The 14,150-nt window shown below is 36.9% G+C and overlaps 1 protein-coding gene and 1 non-coding gene across 2 annotated transcripts; both read right to left on the bottom strand.

The window, feature by feature from the left end:
- Nucleotides 1-781: 781 nt before the first annotated feature.
- Nucleotides 782-1,336, bottom strand: LOC141655383 (uncharacterized). The gene has a single exon (XM_074462467.1). It carries the CDS (start codon nucleotides 1,334-1,336, stop codon nucleotides 782-784), a length of 555 nt encoding a protein of 184 aa, XP_074318568.1.
- Nucleotides 1,337-10,675: 9,339 nt separating this feature from the next.
- Nucleotides 10,676-10,781, bottom strand: LOC141658341 (small nucleolar RNA R71). The gene has a single exon (XR_012549232.1). It is a non-coding gene; the product is annotated as a small nucleolar RNA R71 (small nucleolar RNA).
- Between the last annotated feature and the right edge of the window lie 3,369 nt (nucleotides 10,782-14,150).

The raw sequence follows: 14,150 nt of genomic DNA, 5'->3' as shown, positions 1-14,150 counted from the left end.
TTTCATCAACTGTCACTGGCTTAAGCAATATGGAATGCATATCAGGAGTAATCAGTTTGCCTCTTCTCACAGTGGGCACATGAACTCCCATAACCTCCTTACTAGTCCCTAAAATTTGGGTAAAATATTCCTCAAAAGCCCCATTAATCCCTTGACTATCAGACTGATTAGCACCATGGATGTCAGCAATCTGGATAACCTTATTTTTGCTCCTTCTACTCCTTAAACTGGCATGGAAGTATGCTGTGTTGTCATCCCCTTCTGCAGCCCATTCAGATTTTGATTTTTGCATTAGAAATCTATGTTTAGCTTTCAACAATTGAGCATACTCAAGAGCTATAGATCTTTCAGCTGCTATCAACTCAGAATCAAGAGGCTTGTTTCTAAGTTCTCTCTGGATTTGAGTCAGAGCCATAAAAGTAATGGAACTATTATTTTCAATGTCATTAAAATCTTTCTTATTGAGTAGCTTAAGTTGGCCTTTCAACTTCTTTAACTTTGTAACCAACTGAAACATCAAAGTGCCATCAACCCCTTCATCCCAGGTATCCTTAACAGTCCTCTCAAACTCAGAGCTCATGGACCACATATTATAATATTTAAAAGGAGCCCTTTTCCTTCCTACCATTTCACCAAATTGCACAATGCAGAGGCAATGATCAAAGAGCCCCTCAGGTAGAAAATTAGCAAAGGCCTCAGGATAATGAGCAAGCCACTCAGAATTAACCATCAGCCGATCAATCCTACTATAGACTCTTGTATCAGCACCTTGCTTATTATTCTAGGTGAAATAAGACCCTATTGCTGGGATATCCTGAAGATGACACCAACTAACACAGTTCTGGAATGGAATAATTTCTGCAGCAGTAACTTCAGAGCCTATCCTTTCCTGAAACTGCAAAACATTGTTAAAGTCTCCCCCTATAGCCCAAGCTTTATTGCAACTATTGCTATATTCCTTCAACTTTTCCCATAATTCAACTCTACTGTTAATATGATTGAATCCATACACAACAGTAAACCAAAACTTCCTACCATTAATCTTATCCTGGACAAAAGAGTGAATGGTTTGACTTGTAATATCAAAAACATCCACATCAAACACCTGAGGATTCCACATCAACCACACTCTACCACCTTTATGGAAACTGTAATTGGTGCAAATTGTCCAACTAGAGCAAATGTTATTCCTTACTTTCAACCAATTAATACTTTTGACCCTAGTTTCTACTAACCCAAAAAGCCCTACATTATTATTATGCAAGAACCACTTTATTTCTTTCTGTTTATTAAGGCTATTTAGTCGTCGCACATTCCAAAAACCGAAATTATCCATTACCAACTCTGGAAGTAGAGCCTTCCTCAACTATTCCTTCCACTAGACCTCTCCTATTGTTTAAACCTCCCTTGGCCTACTGCACTGATCTCTGCACAGATCTCTGCACAGCAGCACTAAAGCTATCCAGGAAAGTAGCTTTACTGAGACCAGTCTCATTACCATATGCCTGAGTATTCATTCTCGTTAATATTCTGGCAGGAGTGATTGGCACCCTAGGTTTTATTATTTCCTGCACAGTAGGTTGTTGTGGCTTTGGTTTTGGTGGAGCAGCAGGAACAGAAACCTCAGGGACAGGAACCTGAGTTCTATTAACAGGCTTCCACACTTTCTTTGCAGCTTTTGGTTGATCATTCATCTTAGCCTTAGGTTTCCTACAACTAGCTGCTAAATGTCCCATTCCTTTACAGATAGTGCAATTAATTGGCAGCCAGTCATAAACCACCTTGATCTTCTGTAGTTTACCTTTCTCATCCAAAAACTCGATCCCCTCAAGATATTTCTGATCAGGTTTAACTTTGACCAAGACCTTAGCAAAATTAAGGAGTGTTTTTTGCTGGGTTGCTTCATCACAACGCACATACTCCCCAATTAGACCACTTATCTTCTTCAAAGTACCTTCACCCCAAAATTTGAGTTCTAATCCTGTCAATTTAACCCATATGAGAACAGTTGAAAGTTCCTGCTTAATCAGCTCAGAATCAGACTTCCATTCATTCACAATCACGGGTTTGTTATCAAACATAAGTTGCTCAGATTGTAAAGCTTTTTGTTGCATTTCAATCGACTTAAACCTCACCAAAAAAATTCCATTCGGCATAAAGGAAATTTTATCAATGTCTAATTTATACCAAACACGCTTTATAAACCCTTCAATTACATTCCAAGGGGGACTGGCTGCTAGAATGTAACAGAAAACCGAAGATTTCCAGTAATTAATTTCCGCTGCAACATCATCATCAGACAGCTGAAGCATTACCTTAGGGTTTGAAGGCGTACTAGATTTTTGGATTGTTTTCTTCACTTTGCGACTTAATACCTCCGTCCATGATGCATCCTCAGCCTGGGTAGGCTCCTCATCCGCAACAGCATCCACTTCAGGTTCATCCAAATCCAAATCAAGATCATACGGGAGGAGACACCTTGCTGCAGGTTTCGTGTTCAAAGGGATATCATCTTGCTCACAATCATCTAACAATTCTTCTTCTATAATAATCTGCTTTCCATTCTGCTTTTTTTGTGATTTTTTTGGATTATTATTTGATTTTCTTGACCTAGCCATTGCGTAAATCAGGAAACAATCGAAGAGGAAATTAGAGCTTTCTCCCTCTACCTTTCTCTCTCATAATAACCCCACTTATGCTTTCATAACTTGTGACGATTTTATTAAAGAATAAAGTTACAGCAATTCTGTAAATCTATAAGTTGTCTTAAATGAATTATTAGACCGTTTTAAATTTTTTATCTTCGAAAATGTAAAGAATAGACTTAGGTTATTTTCAAGTCTAGTTTATGCCTGTAAAATTTCGTCGCAATTGGTCTTGTAGATTTTCTAGAATAAATTCGTTATGAACATGTCGACTGAGAATCCGCGAATGCACTAGTAGTCTAAAGTTTAATCGTAAACCTAATTTATAAATTTAAATTTAGTTTGGTCTTTTGCATACATTAACTTTGAAGAGTCTAGATAATGTTAGGCATATGAATTTCTCAAAAATCATATGTTAAACATGTTTTATGAATTGATACTTTTTATGCGACGGAATTAGTCAGTATTGATAAATCTTTCAAGAAAACCTTGATAAGTCTGGAATTTGAGGAAACTCTATTTCACAAGAACTGTAGTAGATATATGTCTTAGGGTTCCAACCCCATTAGTCTTGCATCGTTTGGATTTTTACTGAATTAATTATGAATTTTATAGCGAGACTGAACTGTGTTATAAAACTAGAATTAGAGATTTAGCTTTGAAGTTGTCAAAAGGATTAGGACGTGATGGGCATAGGATAAGTGCATGATTAGTTGGCTGGTTATGTAGTAATTGTACATAATTATGTTATGTAGGTTATGGATGTGTAAAGGATCGATTTGATTGCTTGTGTGACTCATGTGACTCAAAGATTTACTAACAGGTAGGATAACTAATCAACTCGTCTTATCTTTGTTGGTTGTGGAATTTATAAAAATATTGTGGAAATGGATGGATTAATTGATGTGGATTATATATTGTTGGATTGTTTATTGTTTAATTATTTATATTGTAATTTCGTTGCATTGGATACCTCAGCCTCGTGTATGAGATGATTTTTATATCGACATGGCGTATAATTGAATACCTCAACTTCGGTTGGGATAGTGAATACCCCAACTTCGGTTGGGATGATGAATACCTCGGGCCAGAGATTGGTAGGATGAACGTGTGTTTCGGGTGATGAGCTCAGTTGTATTTGCATATCATATCATATCATATCATATCATATCATATCATATCATATCATATCATATCATATCATATCATATCATATCATATCATATCATATCATATCATATCATATCATATCATATCATATCATATCATATCATATCATATCATATCATATCATATCATATCATATCATATCATATCATATCATGTATTTTCATTTATTTCATCTTGTATTATTGTTGGTTATTCCTACTCAACCTCGTGGTTGACGTGTATTCGTGAACACCTGTGATGAACCATAATTGGGGAGCATATTTGACAGGTACTAAAGATTAGCTGATTTAGGAGCTTATGGGAATGCGTGAGGACTTGGCCAGTCTACCTAGAAGTCTAGACCATATAGATTATTTAATCACTTTATTTATTTTCGTTGCGAGTTGTAAAATTTTATATTAAGTTTTAGTTTGGATAGTTTGTACTAAACATGTAATCGCTAAATTTTATTTAAAGTACTTTGGTTTGTTGTACTTTATTATTCACTACCTCGGGAAACCGAGATGGTAATGCTCTTATTTACTTGGGATGTCTAGCTAAAGGCTCCTGAATAAGTGAGGGTGTTACAAAGTGGTATCAGAGCAAAACAATCCGCAGGCCTAAACCAATGAACAATAAAGGCCTTAGGATGTGTCTAATAAAATGAACCCCAGGTAGGAACTGTAAGGAGCCACTCTTAGTGCGATTAAGAAGGATCCCTTTTCTTCGTACCATGGCACTCTCAGTTTTGAACCGGATACCTTGGGGAAGGATAATGAGTGATGGGTATTTAATAAGAATGTTGATTTAATATGGGTCTATGGATGCTTTAAGATAGAAATTACTAACCTTGTTGCAGGATGTAGATTGAGGTACATATTATGAGATGGTATGAATGGCCTAAGGCCGTGTGATATGGAAGTGATATTAGCATATTTTTTCAATTTGGGTGATCATATGATTTGTGTGGTGGATTTCATTATCAATTGGTTTATATATATATGGGACTACAGATGCTAATAATATTAGTTGGATGTTTCACATATGCTTGGATGTTGTGTGTGGGAGTAGATAAACCATATCTAGAGATATGCGGAAAGTGTTGCCCTGAACCATGTTATGCTATGTACACTTTCTTTTAAAATGTTAAAATTAAATTAAGAAATAATACGGTTGAGTGTCTTCGTTGATGACCAAGGTTACGAGGACGTAACCTTAATTTTAAGGAGGGTAGGATTGTAAAATCTCGATGGTTGTGGCATTCTGATAACATTTTAGTATAAAAGTCTTTGTTAAGTTATAATATTTACTTTAATGTGCTCAATATTAGATACCTATGTTTGATTTTATCTGTCTTAGTAAAAAGTGTGATATGGCTGAAAATTTGCTTTCTCAGATTTTTACGCTAATTTGTTTTGATTGGGTTTATTGTCTGATTATCATCAATGAACGTAAATCTTATAGCTAATAACCCTTTGTGTTAGCTTTCGTTTGCCGTTAATTACATGCTTAGATAATTTCCGATTTAGGAGAAATAAATGTTTTAGTAGACAATGGTCAAAATGATATTGTGCAGTCATGTTTTCGACCAATAATTTTTTATAAATTGTCATTTAAAAAGTACTTATAATTTACGCATGATTCTAACTCCACTGTTTAAAGGACTCATATACGTTTTCAAATTGATAAGTCTCGTTAAAAGTTGATGTCTTGATATTTAATGGTGATTTTTGCAAGTTGACCCAGATTTGTAACTATGTGACAATAAAATTCTGTTTAGACCAATTGCGTTATAAAAATCCTTATAAACTGATTATTTGAGCTATTGACTTGATTCTTGTTTTCATATCTTGTTAACTCTCTGTATTTTCTAAAAAGTATACAAAACTCAGGAAATAATTAAGCAGTTATTTATTGGTGATTTTTGGAAGTTACAACATGTTTTCTAACTTTTGTAAATGCATGTTTTTACGACAAAGCTTTTAATAAAATTGTTTTATCATTGCATAGACTTTGTTAATGTGTTCTATTAGTGTGCTTACATGATGTCATTGATATGATCATTAAATATGTGCGTTGCTATTCGGTGAAAATGAAAATTTTATTTGGTAATTCTGTTGGCATGGTGTTACGAGTAAATATTGTATGGATTGAGTTGATATTCCAATTAGATGACATGTTTGTTAGAGTACTTGGGTAATTTGCTAAAATGGAATTAATGTTTATATTGACAATCATATGGTTGAGTTGGTTGCTGGAGGATTATTACTGTATGGGCATTTAAGATACTCGTAGTGCTTTAATAAAGTATTTATTAGGAAATTTCGGGACGAAGTTTATTTTTAGGAGGGTAGAATGTGATACTACTAAAAGTTTCACATTTTAGTATAACTTTACTTATGTGTGTTTAATGTGATTGGTTATCTTTACTTCTATAAGTTATACAATTAAGTAATGTGTGTAATTGCCTTCATAGTATGAGCTAATAAAGATAGCATTTCTATTGGTGTGTATGGTGTCAGTTTTGAGTAGTTTGGGTAAATTTCGGGGACAAAGTTCTTTTTAAGGAGGGAAGACTATAATACCCTGTGTATTTGAAGACATAGTTAACGAATTGTCAACGGTAAATGTGAAGGAGTTACATTTATTAAACGACTTTTATGTATTTAATTTATTAACATATATTTTATGATCATTATTATTACTATTTACCAATTTATACTTTTAATGAGGAAATGTGTTTTGAGGCGGGAATCCATATTTTACGCTTTGTTGTTATAATAATAATAACTACAGTAGTTCTTTTACCCGTGAAATTCACGAAATTGTTCATGTCATGCGACTTATGTTAATGATTCAATGTTTATTTATATTCTATAGTATGAATGTATGATAAGTGATAATTAGTACATATTTTGTAGTTTGGTAATTGGTAAATGATAATGTTTGAGGATGTTAAGTACATTAATGATTCAATGTTATTTGTATTCTATAGTATGACAATTATCAATTTTTTTTTATTTCAGATATTCTCTCTCCTTTTGACACATAGACATAAAAACCACATATATGGTATATTTATTATCTCCTATGTTGATGTGTCAAGCAAAGAGTAGCATGGGACAGAAGATGGGACACCATATGGGACATATGATCCTCACTGATAAAGTACGGGCTCAGTTCACAAAAATGTATCGGAAGGTCATTAAATTTGTTCAAGACCTACTGTCGGCAATGTTGTCAGGATCAGGATTCTACTTTGAATCGATGGGGAGGGTAGGATCGAATCGGTGGAATCGGATCGTAGAATCGTAAGATTGTACAAATTCACTAAATATAGTTTTTTATTTGGTAAAAATGTATAATTGAAGATCAAAACACTTATTTATACCCAAAATATTGATAATTAATGAGTTTAGTATCATTTCATGAACATGTTTCTACAAATGACATGAAATTTGGATTTTACGATGTCGTTATATAAAAATTTATTTTAATATGTTTACTATGGAGTCGGATCGTAGGATCGTAAGATTGTAGAATCGTATTATGATCCTACCTCTAGAAAATTTCAAATAAATAGGATCGTAAGATTCTACAAACATGATAGAATCGTAGGATCCGGGATCGGACAAGCATTTTTGGATCGTAAAATCGTAGAATCATAGGATCGAATCGGGATTCTGACAACAATGACTGTCGGAGATATGAATTTGCTAAAAATTAGAGTTTGACCCGGCCATCAAATTGGTCTAACTAAGTACTTTCTAAACATTACAACCTTGCTATCAATTCGGTCGAACTAAGTGTACAATTTGCTCCAACAAATGTGATGAACCAGCGGAATTTGAGAGTGTCCAAAGTGAAAGTCTCCGTTGTTTATATTCTCAACTTGCAGCGGATTTTGTTAAGTAATTTTTCAAACAGCTTCAATATGATAACCACTTTAACAGTACCTGAAACGTAAAAATAGAATTCAACATAAGGAGTGAAATTGCAAGACAAACTTAGTTCGTCTCTAAAACATAATTGACCGCACATTAAATATGTGATGCACTTTCTTGTGTAAATGTTCGAGTAATCAATCAGTTTTTTTACGTAACTGGGTTTATCGCACATAAGCATAGAATTCCTCCCATAGTCTCGAGGGACGAATATAGTAGTTAGGTGAATAATGAGCATCTTAAACATACTTACAACTTACATACACCGTCATCACTCTAGCCGGTGATTCAACCACTCATCACATAGATTTTTCCGCCTTAATTAAGGTTAATCTTGCTGAGTTCTAACCTATAAAATAATGTTGTAAAATAATCAGTTGTCAGATCATTGTAAATGTTGTTGAGTCTTGTCCTTCCATTTTATTCTTCTTTAAAGGTCATTGATCGTAATTTCAAATCACCCGTGTCTCCATTATTTTTTACCTTTTGTACTCTTAGTAATATTTTAACTAAATGTAAAATAATAATTGAGACAAAGAAAATATAAAGAATCATGATAATTTAACTTACTGCACAAGAAGTAATCAAGTAGCCAACAAATTGCTAAGTTTATCTCCCTTCTACGGAGTATAAGAAGATTAGCTTCTAAAACCTCATAACTTTAGCTGTAGCTCGTAAACAAACATTCAAAGAAAGGTTATTATTATTAAACAACATGAGGAGGAATAGATTAGCAATATCCAACCAATTGAACATTGTAATTGTAATTCCAAGAACTTGAGTGATACGTGCATTTTATATAGCTTTTTTAGTGTTATTTTGCACGTATTTCTATGCATTTTTATACCGTTATATATCGCAAAATGCCCCAAATTGGCTACTTTGGTTTGTTTTGTCTGAATTGCAGAAATGAACCTGAAAGTGGTGAAACCGTGCTCTTTTCGTCCTATTTAGCATGCATATTGAGGAGACGGGAATGTTAGAGCGAGAACTATGCCTTGGAGTGCGTGAAGGGTGGTCAACGAAGCAGTCAAAGACGAATTAGAAGCTGACCTTGAGGAAAAGCACTCGATCGAGAGGTCCTTTGATTCGATCGAGTGGTTTGGAGGATATAAAAGGTCGATCGAGTACTTTAGCTTACTCGATCGAAATGCTAATTCCTGGAAGTCCTCGATCGAGAAGAATATTTACTCGATCGAGAGGATTAACTGATGAAGTCCTCGATCGAGTGTTTTGAATTCACTCGATCGAGAGGTTTTAGTTTCACACAGGCTTTAAGTGACCCGTGATTAGTTTTATTTCGTTAAGTTTTATTTTCCTATTTAAACATTTTGCTAATTATGTCATTAGGACGCTTCTTTCACCTTAGAACTCTTAATCTCTCTTATATACATTTTCTGCTGTTGAACTCCTTCTTTAATCTTTTGCTTGCTATTGGATTGATCTTTACGCCAGATTGCTAGAGATTGTAATCTTTCTTCCCTTATTAATCTTAATCTTGTTATTTGTTTGCTTTAATCCTTGTTTTCTTCCCTTAATTAATTCTGCCCTAATCTTAGTTTATGCATAATTATTGTTCTTATCATGTCTTTCATTAGTATATTCACTATTATTATTGTTGACGCCATTAGTAATATGAGTGGCTAATTTCTCCTATGTCGGGATTAGGGAATCCATGGTAGGATTATGACGATGTAGCGAATAGACTAGATGATTTATTTGTGAGAATCTGTACCCATAGCAAATTAACTGTAATATCGACTTAGTTGAGTACGTTTCTAAGTTACCTTTAATCTGGTTAAATTTACTCCTGGATCGGAAGATTGGATTAAATAGACCTGCTATGAACAGTAGACCACCCTAATGAAGACGGAAGTTAAGTTAGTGGAATTCTAGGATAGAAAGTGGACCGGAAGGACCTTTCTTGTATCCTTCTCACAGTAGATTATCTAGGCTATTTGCAGTTGAGTCAATAGACTACCATGGTGAACCGAAATCCTGGCATGCTTTCTCTATTTGATCATCTTATTCACGATTTTCTCACCTTTATTGCTCTTAATTAATTTTTCTTTCTTTCAATCCTTTATTAGTCTAGAAATCAATAATCAAACCCCCATTTTGTGAATTAATAGACGGACCTTTAACAGATATCTTGCCTCCCTGTGGAGATCGACCCTGCTTATCACTAGCTTCTTTGTTAGTTTTAATTATGTTGATTTTTGGTACAAAACGACAGTATCAAATTTTGGAGCCGTTGTCGGGGAGGCAATAGCACTATCTGTTTTTTGTTTCGTTTATTTTATCAGTCTCAGGGAATTTTCATTCCTTGAGACAGTTCTCACTTATTTCTTTCAGTGTTGTGTATGCCCAGGTCAAACAGGTCAGAATTAGTTCCGGGTGAACCTGAGCCAGAGAGATCATTTCGGCATAGACTCCGTCTGCAAAGAGAAATTCGAAAGAAAGACTTGAGTACTTTCGAACCCGAGCTACAACACTTCTTATTCGCAGAAGAACCGTCTTTTGAAGAAGACAATCTCATTTCTGCCAACAAGCCAGTAAAGATGCCTAACATTGAAAGTCACTCAGAGCCCAAAGTATCCTCGATTCCTAAAGGTTTCAATCTCACAACTGAGGACAATAACACTTTCGATATCCGTCCGTCTTACATAAATCTGGTGGAAAGAAATATGTACCGGGGTGTGGCGGGTGAAGATCCGCGAAAGCATATGGAAGTATTTACAGACTACTGCTCTACTATTCCCACCACTAAGGGAGTAACACAAGACAAGATAAAGGAAGTGCTTTTTCCTTTTTCTCTGACCGACTCAGCCCGTGAGTGGCTGACTAATCTTGACCGGACTGCTGGTGGTATCACCAACTGGGAGACTCTCGCACTTGTCTTCTACAAAAGATACCTCCCTCCACAACGCACTAATCAGCTGAGGGGTAAGATTACTAGTTTCAAGCAGGCACATGATGAGACTTTCTATGAAGCTTCGTGCCGGTTCAAGAAGCTAGTGAGGTCTCTTCCTCACCATGGTTTTGACGAGTGGTTTTTAAGCAACAAGTTCTACAATGGGTTGTACGACGACCACGGAGATATACTTGATGCCTCATCCAATTGGAGATTTCAAAAGAACATTGACGATGATAAGGGATGGGGCATTATTGAGGAATGGCGACCCATTGTGCCGAATATGGGAACCCACGGGACGGTATTCGAATGGTCCACTCGATGGATAAGACAGTCGTGGCTCAGCTGGAAGCCATGAATGCTTGGTTTGATAGATTGGAGCTGCAACCTGCTGGAGATCAACAGACGGTTCATTTGTTGACTTGACAGGAAACTGTCACTTGTGAGAGGTGTGGAAGCAACGACGGTCATACTGCTATTGACTGTCTGACTGAGAAGGAACAAGTCCTTGCCTTTCAGCAATATAGGCAAGGAGGAGGTTCCTATTACAATAATCAAGGGGCAGTTCATCCCACTTTGAGGTGGACAAGTCAGAATGTTCTCAATCCCAATCCTCCACTGCAGCAACAACAACCTTATGTCCCTCCTCACAAGGCTCAACAAGGCTTCCAAAAGCCTCCTTCTTTTCCTCCACCACGCCAAGGAGCTTCATCTTCTAGTGGGGTAAGTGAATTGGGTGAGTTAAAGTCGATGATTCAATCATTACTAAGCAGCTGCAACTAAGTGGCCAACAGAAAGAAGCATCCATTAAGTCACTTGAAACTCAAGTTGCTCAACTCGCCACCAATCAGTCCACGAGGAAACTGGGTCACTTGCCATCTCAATCCGAGAAGAACCCACACGAGACGGTGAACTTGATTAATTTGCGAAGTGGTCGTTCCTACGAAGGATCAAAATTGTCAGCTAATAAGGACATTTCAGACCCGAGGAAGGCTATTAATGATGATGAACAGTCATCTGTCACTGAAAATATGCTTACCACAAAGAATATACTCGATCGACTGATTTCTGGTGGTCGATCGAGTAGAAATGATGCTGAAATTACTCGATCGAAAGGAATTGTTGGTCGATCGAGTGAACTGAATAATCAAGGAATCGATCGAGAGGTCCATACCACTCGATCGAGTGAAAATATTGAAGAAACCGTTTGATCGAGTGGAAATTTACCTCAATCGAACACTGTGCATATAGAGGAACTCGATCGAGAGGCTGTTATTGCTCGATCGAGTGAAATATCACCTGGAAAGACTCGATCGAGAGGTAAAAAGTCTCGATCGAGTGAAAGAGAGCTTGAACCTGCTGAGACGTTGGAAGAGATAAACAAAGGGCTCGAGATTCCTATTACGGTGCCCTTCCCAAGGCGATTACGGAGCACTAAAGCCAATCAACAGTTCGACAAATTTGCCAAGCTCCTGAAAAGCCTACAGGTTACTGTTCCGTTTGCCGAGTTGCTGACACAGGTACCCTCTTATTTAAAGTTTATGAAAGAAATTTTGTCACGTAAGAGGCATATCAACGATCATGAGACGGTAGCTTTAACCGAGGTAGGGACTGCCCTAGTTCAAAATAAGCTGCCTCCTAACAGTCAGATCCGGGTAGTTTCTCGATTCCATGTCACATAGGTACCCATTTTACTGATAATGCGCTATGCAATCATGGTGCTAGCGTGAGCGTCTTACCCTTGTCTCTTGCTAAGAGACTCGGTTTGACTAAATTTAACTGCACTAATATGACCGTACAGATGGCCGACCGTAGTGTATCACGACCGTTAGGAGTTATAGAAGACATACCTGTCAAGATTGGGAGATTCTTTATTCCTGTTGACTTCGTAGTGCTTGATATTCACTTACGAGCAGTGATCGATGTCGGGGGTAAGACACTTACGTTTCAGGTAGGAGATGAAGAATTGATTTTTCAGCAGGCTAAATCTCGTAGGGCTCCCATGCAAGCTCAACCTTGCAATGCCCTATCCTCTACTGACTCCCATATAGACACTCCGGCTGAGAATGTTGAATTTTGTGCTGCTATTGTAACCCCTCCGCCTCAGACTGAGAGCAAAAAGGAGGAACATTCTTCTGTTTTCCTTGATGCAGGTACAGATGGAATAGCCGCCGAGCTTGTCAACGGTAAAAGTGCAATTAAAATCAATCAAAATGGAGATGCTAACGTCAAAGTTGATGGGAAAGATAAAGGGACGAGAAAAGTTTGTGCATACTTGGACGTCAACTACTCGCCCTCTACTGGTTCAAATTCAAGCTCATGGAGATCGAAGAGGATGGTCAAAAACACTGAAGGGACCTCCTCCAGTCAGAAGCCCTCCTTTGGGCTACTGAAATGTTTCGGGAATTGAGCGGGGAATGTCCCGTTGTAACAAATTGTAAAGACTTTTTAAATTTCCGTCGAATTTCTTTATTGCGTTTTTAGGTCTGCTAGTTTTTAGACTGTTTTAGCGTAGCTAGAAAGACTATAGACTTTTATTTTGTGATTTGGTATGTTCGGGATATGTTTGTGAGTATTTTTATGCAGGTTTGGGGAGATAATAACGCACTGTGATGAGTTACACGACGGAAAACACTCGATCGAAGGATTGCACAGGAAAAGGGTTCGATCAAGAGGTTTAATCTCCTCGATCGAAATAGCAAAAATGAGGAGTTCTCGATCGAGCAGAATTCTGTTCGATCGAGTGAAATGAAGGCCAGACTCCTCGATGGAGTGATTTCAAATCACTCGATCGAGTGAAATTGAAGATTACACGCAGGAAGTACTCTTTAACTTCTATTTTTATTAATTCTAATTCATTCTTCATTTTATCCTCCTTATTTGCGAATATCTCCCCAAATCCTCTCTAATTCTTGCCCAACACCAAATCCATCACCCACATTGTTTATCTTGCTCACATATCGACTAAAGTTCCTTGTTTTCCCCTTCAAATTTGCTCATTTTCACGGCCAATTAGGGAAATTAGGGTTTGCGGGTTTTATTCGAAAATCCACCTATTTGCATCATTTTCTTGTCGATTTTCATGCTTGTCTTGTGGGTTTCGTCATCAAGTAAGTTTCTCCTTCACCCTTTTGTTGTTTAATTGCTTTATTTCGACAATATGGCGTAATTAGGGTTTAGGGCTTTGTCATTCAATTCAAAAATTCCGATTAAATTGAGGAATTTGTGTTTATTTTGTTTAATTGATTATTGTTTCCCCTTCCTTACTTGATTAGGATGGAAAGTAGTTCATTGCCATAGACTAGTTTGACTTTTGTTCCGTCCTTGACTGAGACGGTGGTCCCTACTGCCACCACCGTCACTACGACTGTTAGCACCGCTGCTGTTTCCCCTAGTTTACCTACTGTCGTTACTGCTGGTGCTACTGTTGTTACTGCTGCTAGTTCCGCCTCTGTCGCGGCTAGCTCAGTTTCTGCCCCTGTCATAGCTGATAGCTCT

The sequence above is a fragment of the Silene latifolia genome, chromosome 5 (genome assembly GCF_048544455.1).
Source record: "Silene latifolia isolate original U9 population chromosome 5, ASM4854445v1, whole genome shotgun sequence".
Classification (NCBI taxonomy): domain Eukaryota; kingdom Viridiplantae; phylum Streptophyta; class Magnoliopsida; order Caryophyllales; family Caryophyllaceae; genus Silene; species Silene latifolia.
The sequence above is the reverse complement of the archived record's forward strand: the minus strand, read 5'-3'. Positions and strand labels throughout refer to the sequence as shown.

Excerpts from the sequence above, each read along its gene's own strand:
- LOC141655383 (XM_074462467.1), bottom strand. The coding sequence starts at position 1,336 with ATGGATAATTTCGGTTTTTGGAATGTGCGACGACTAAATAGCCTTAAT.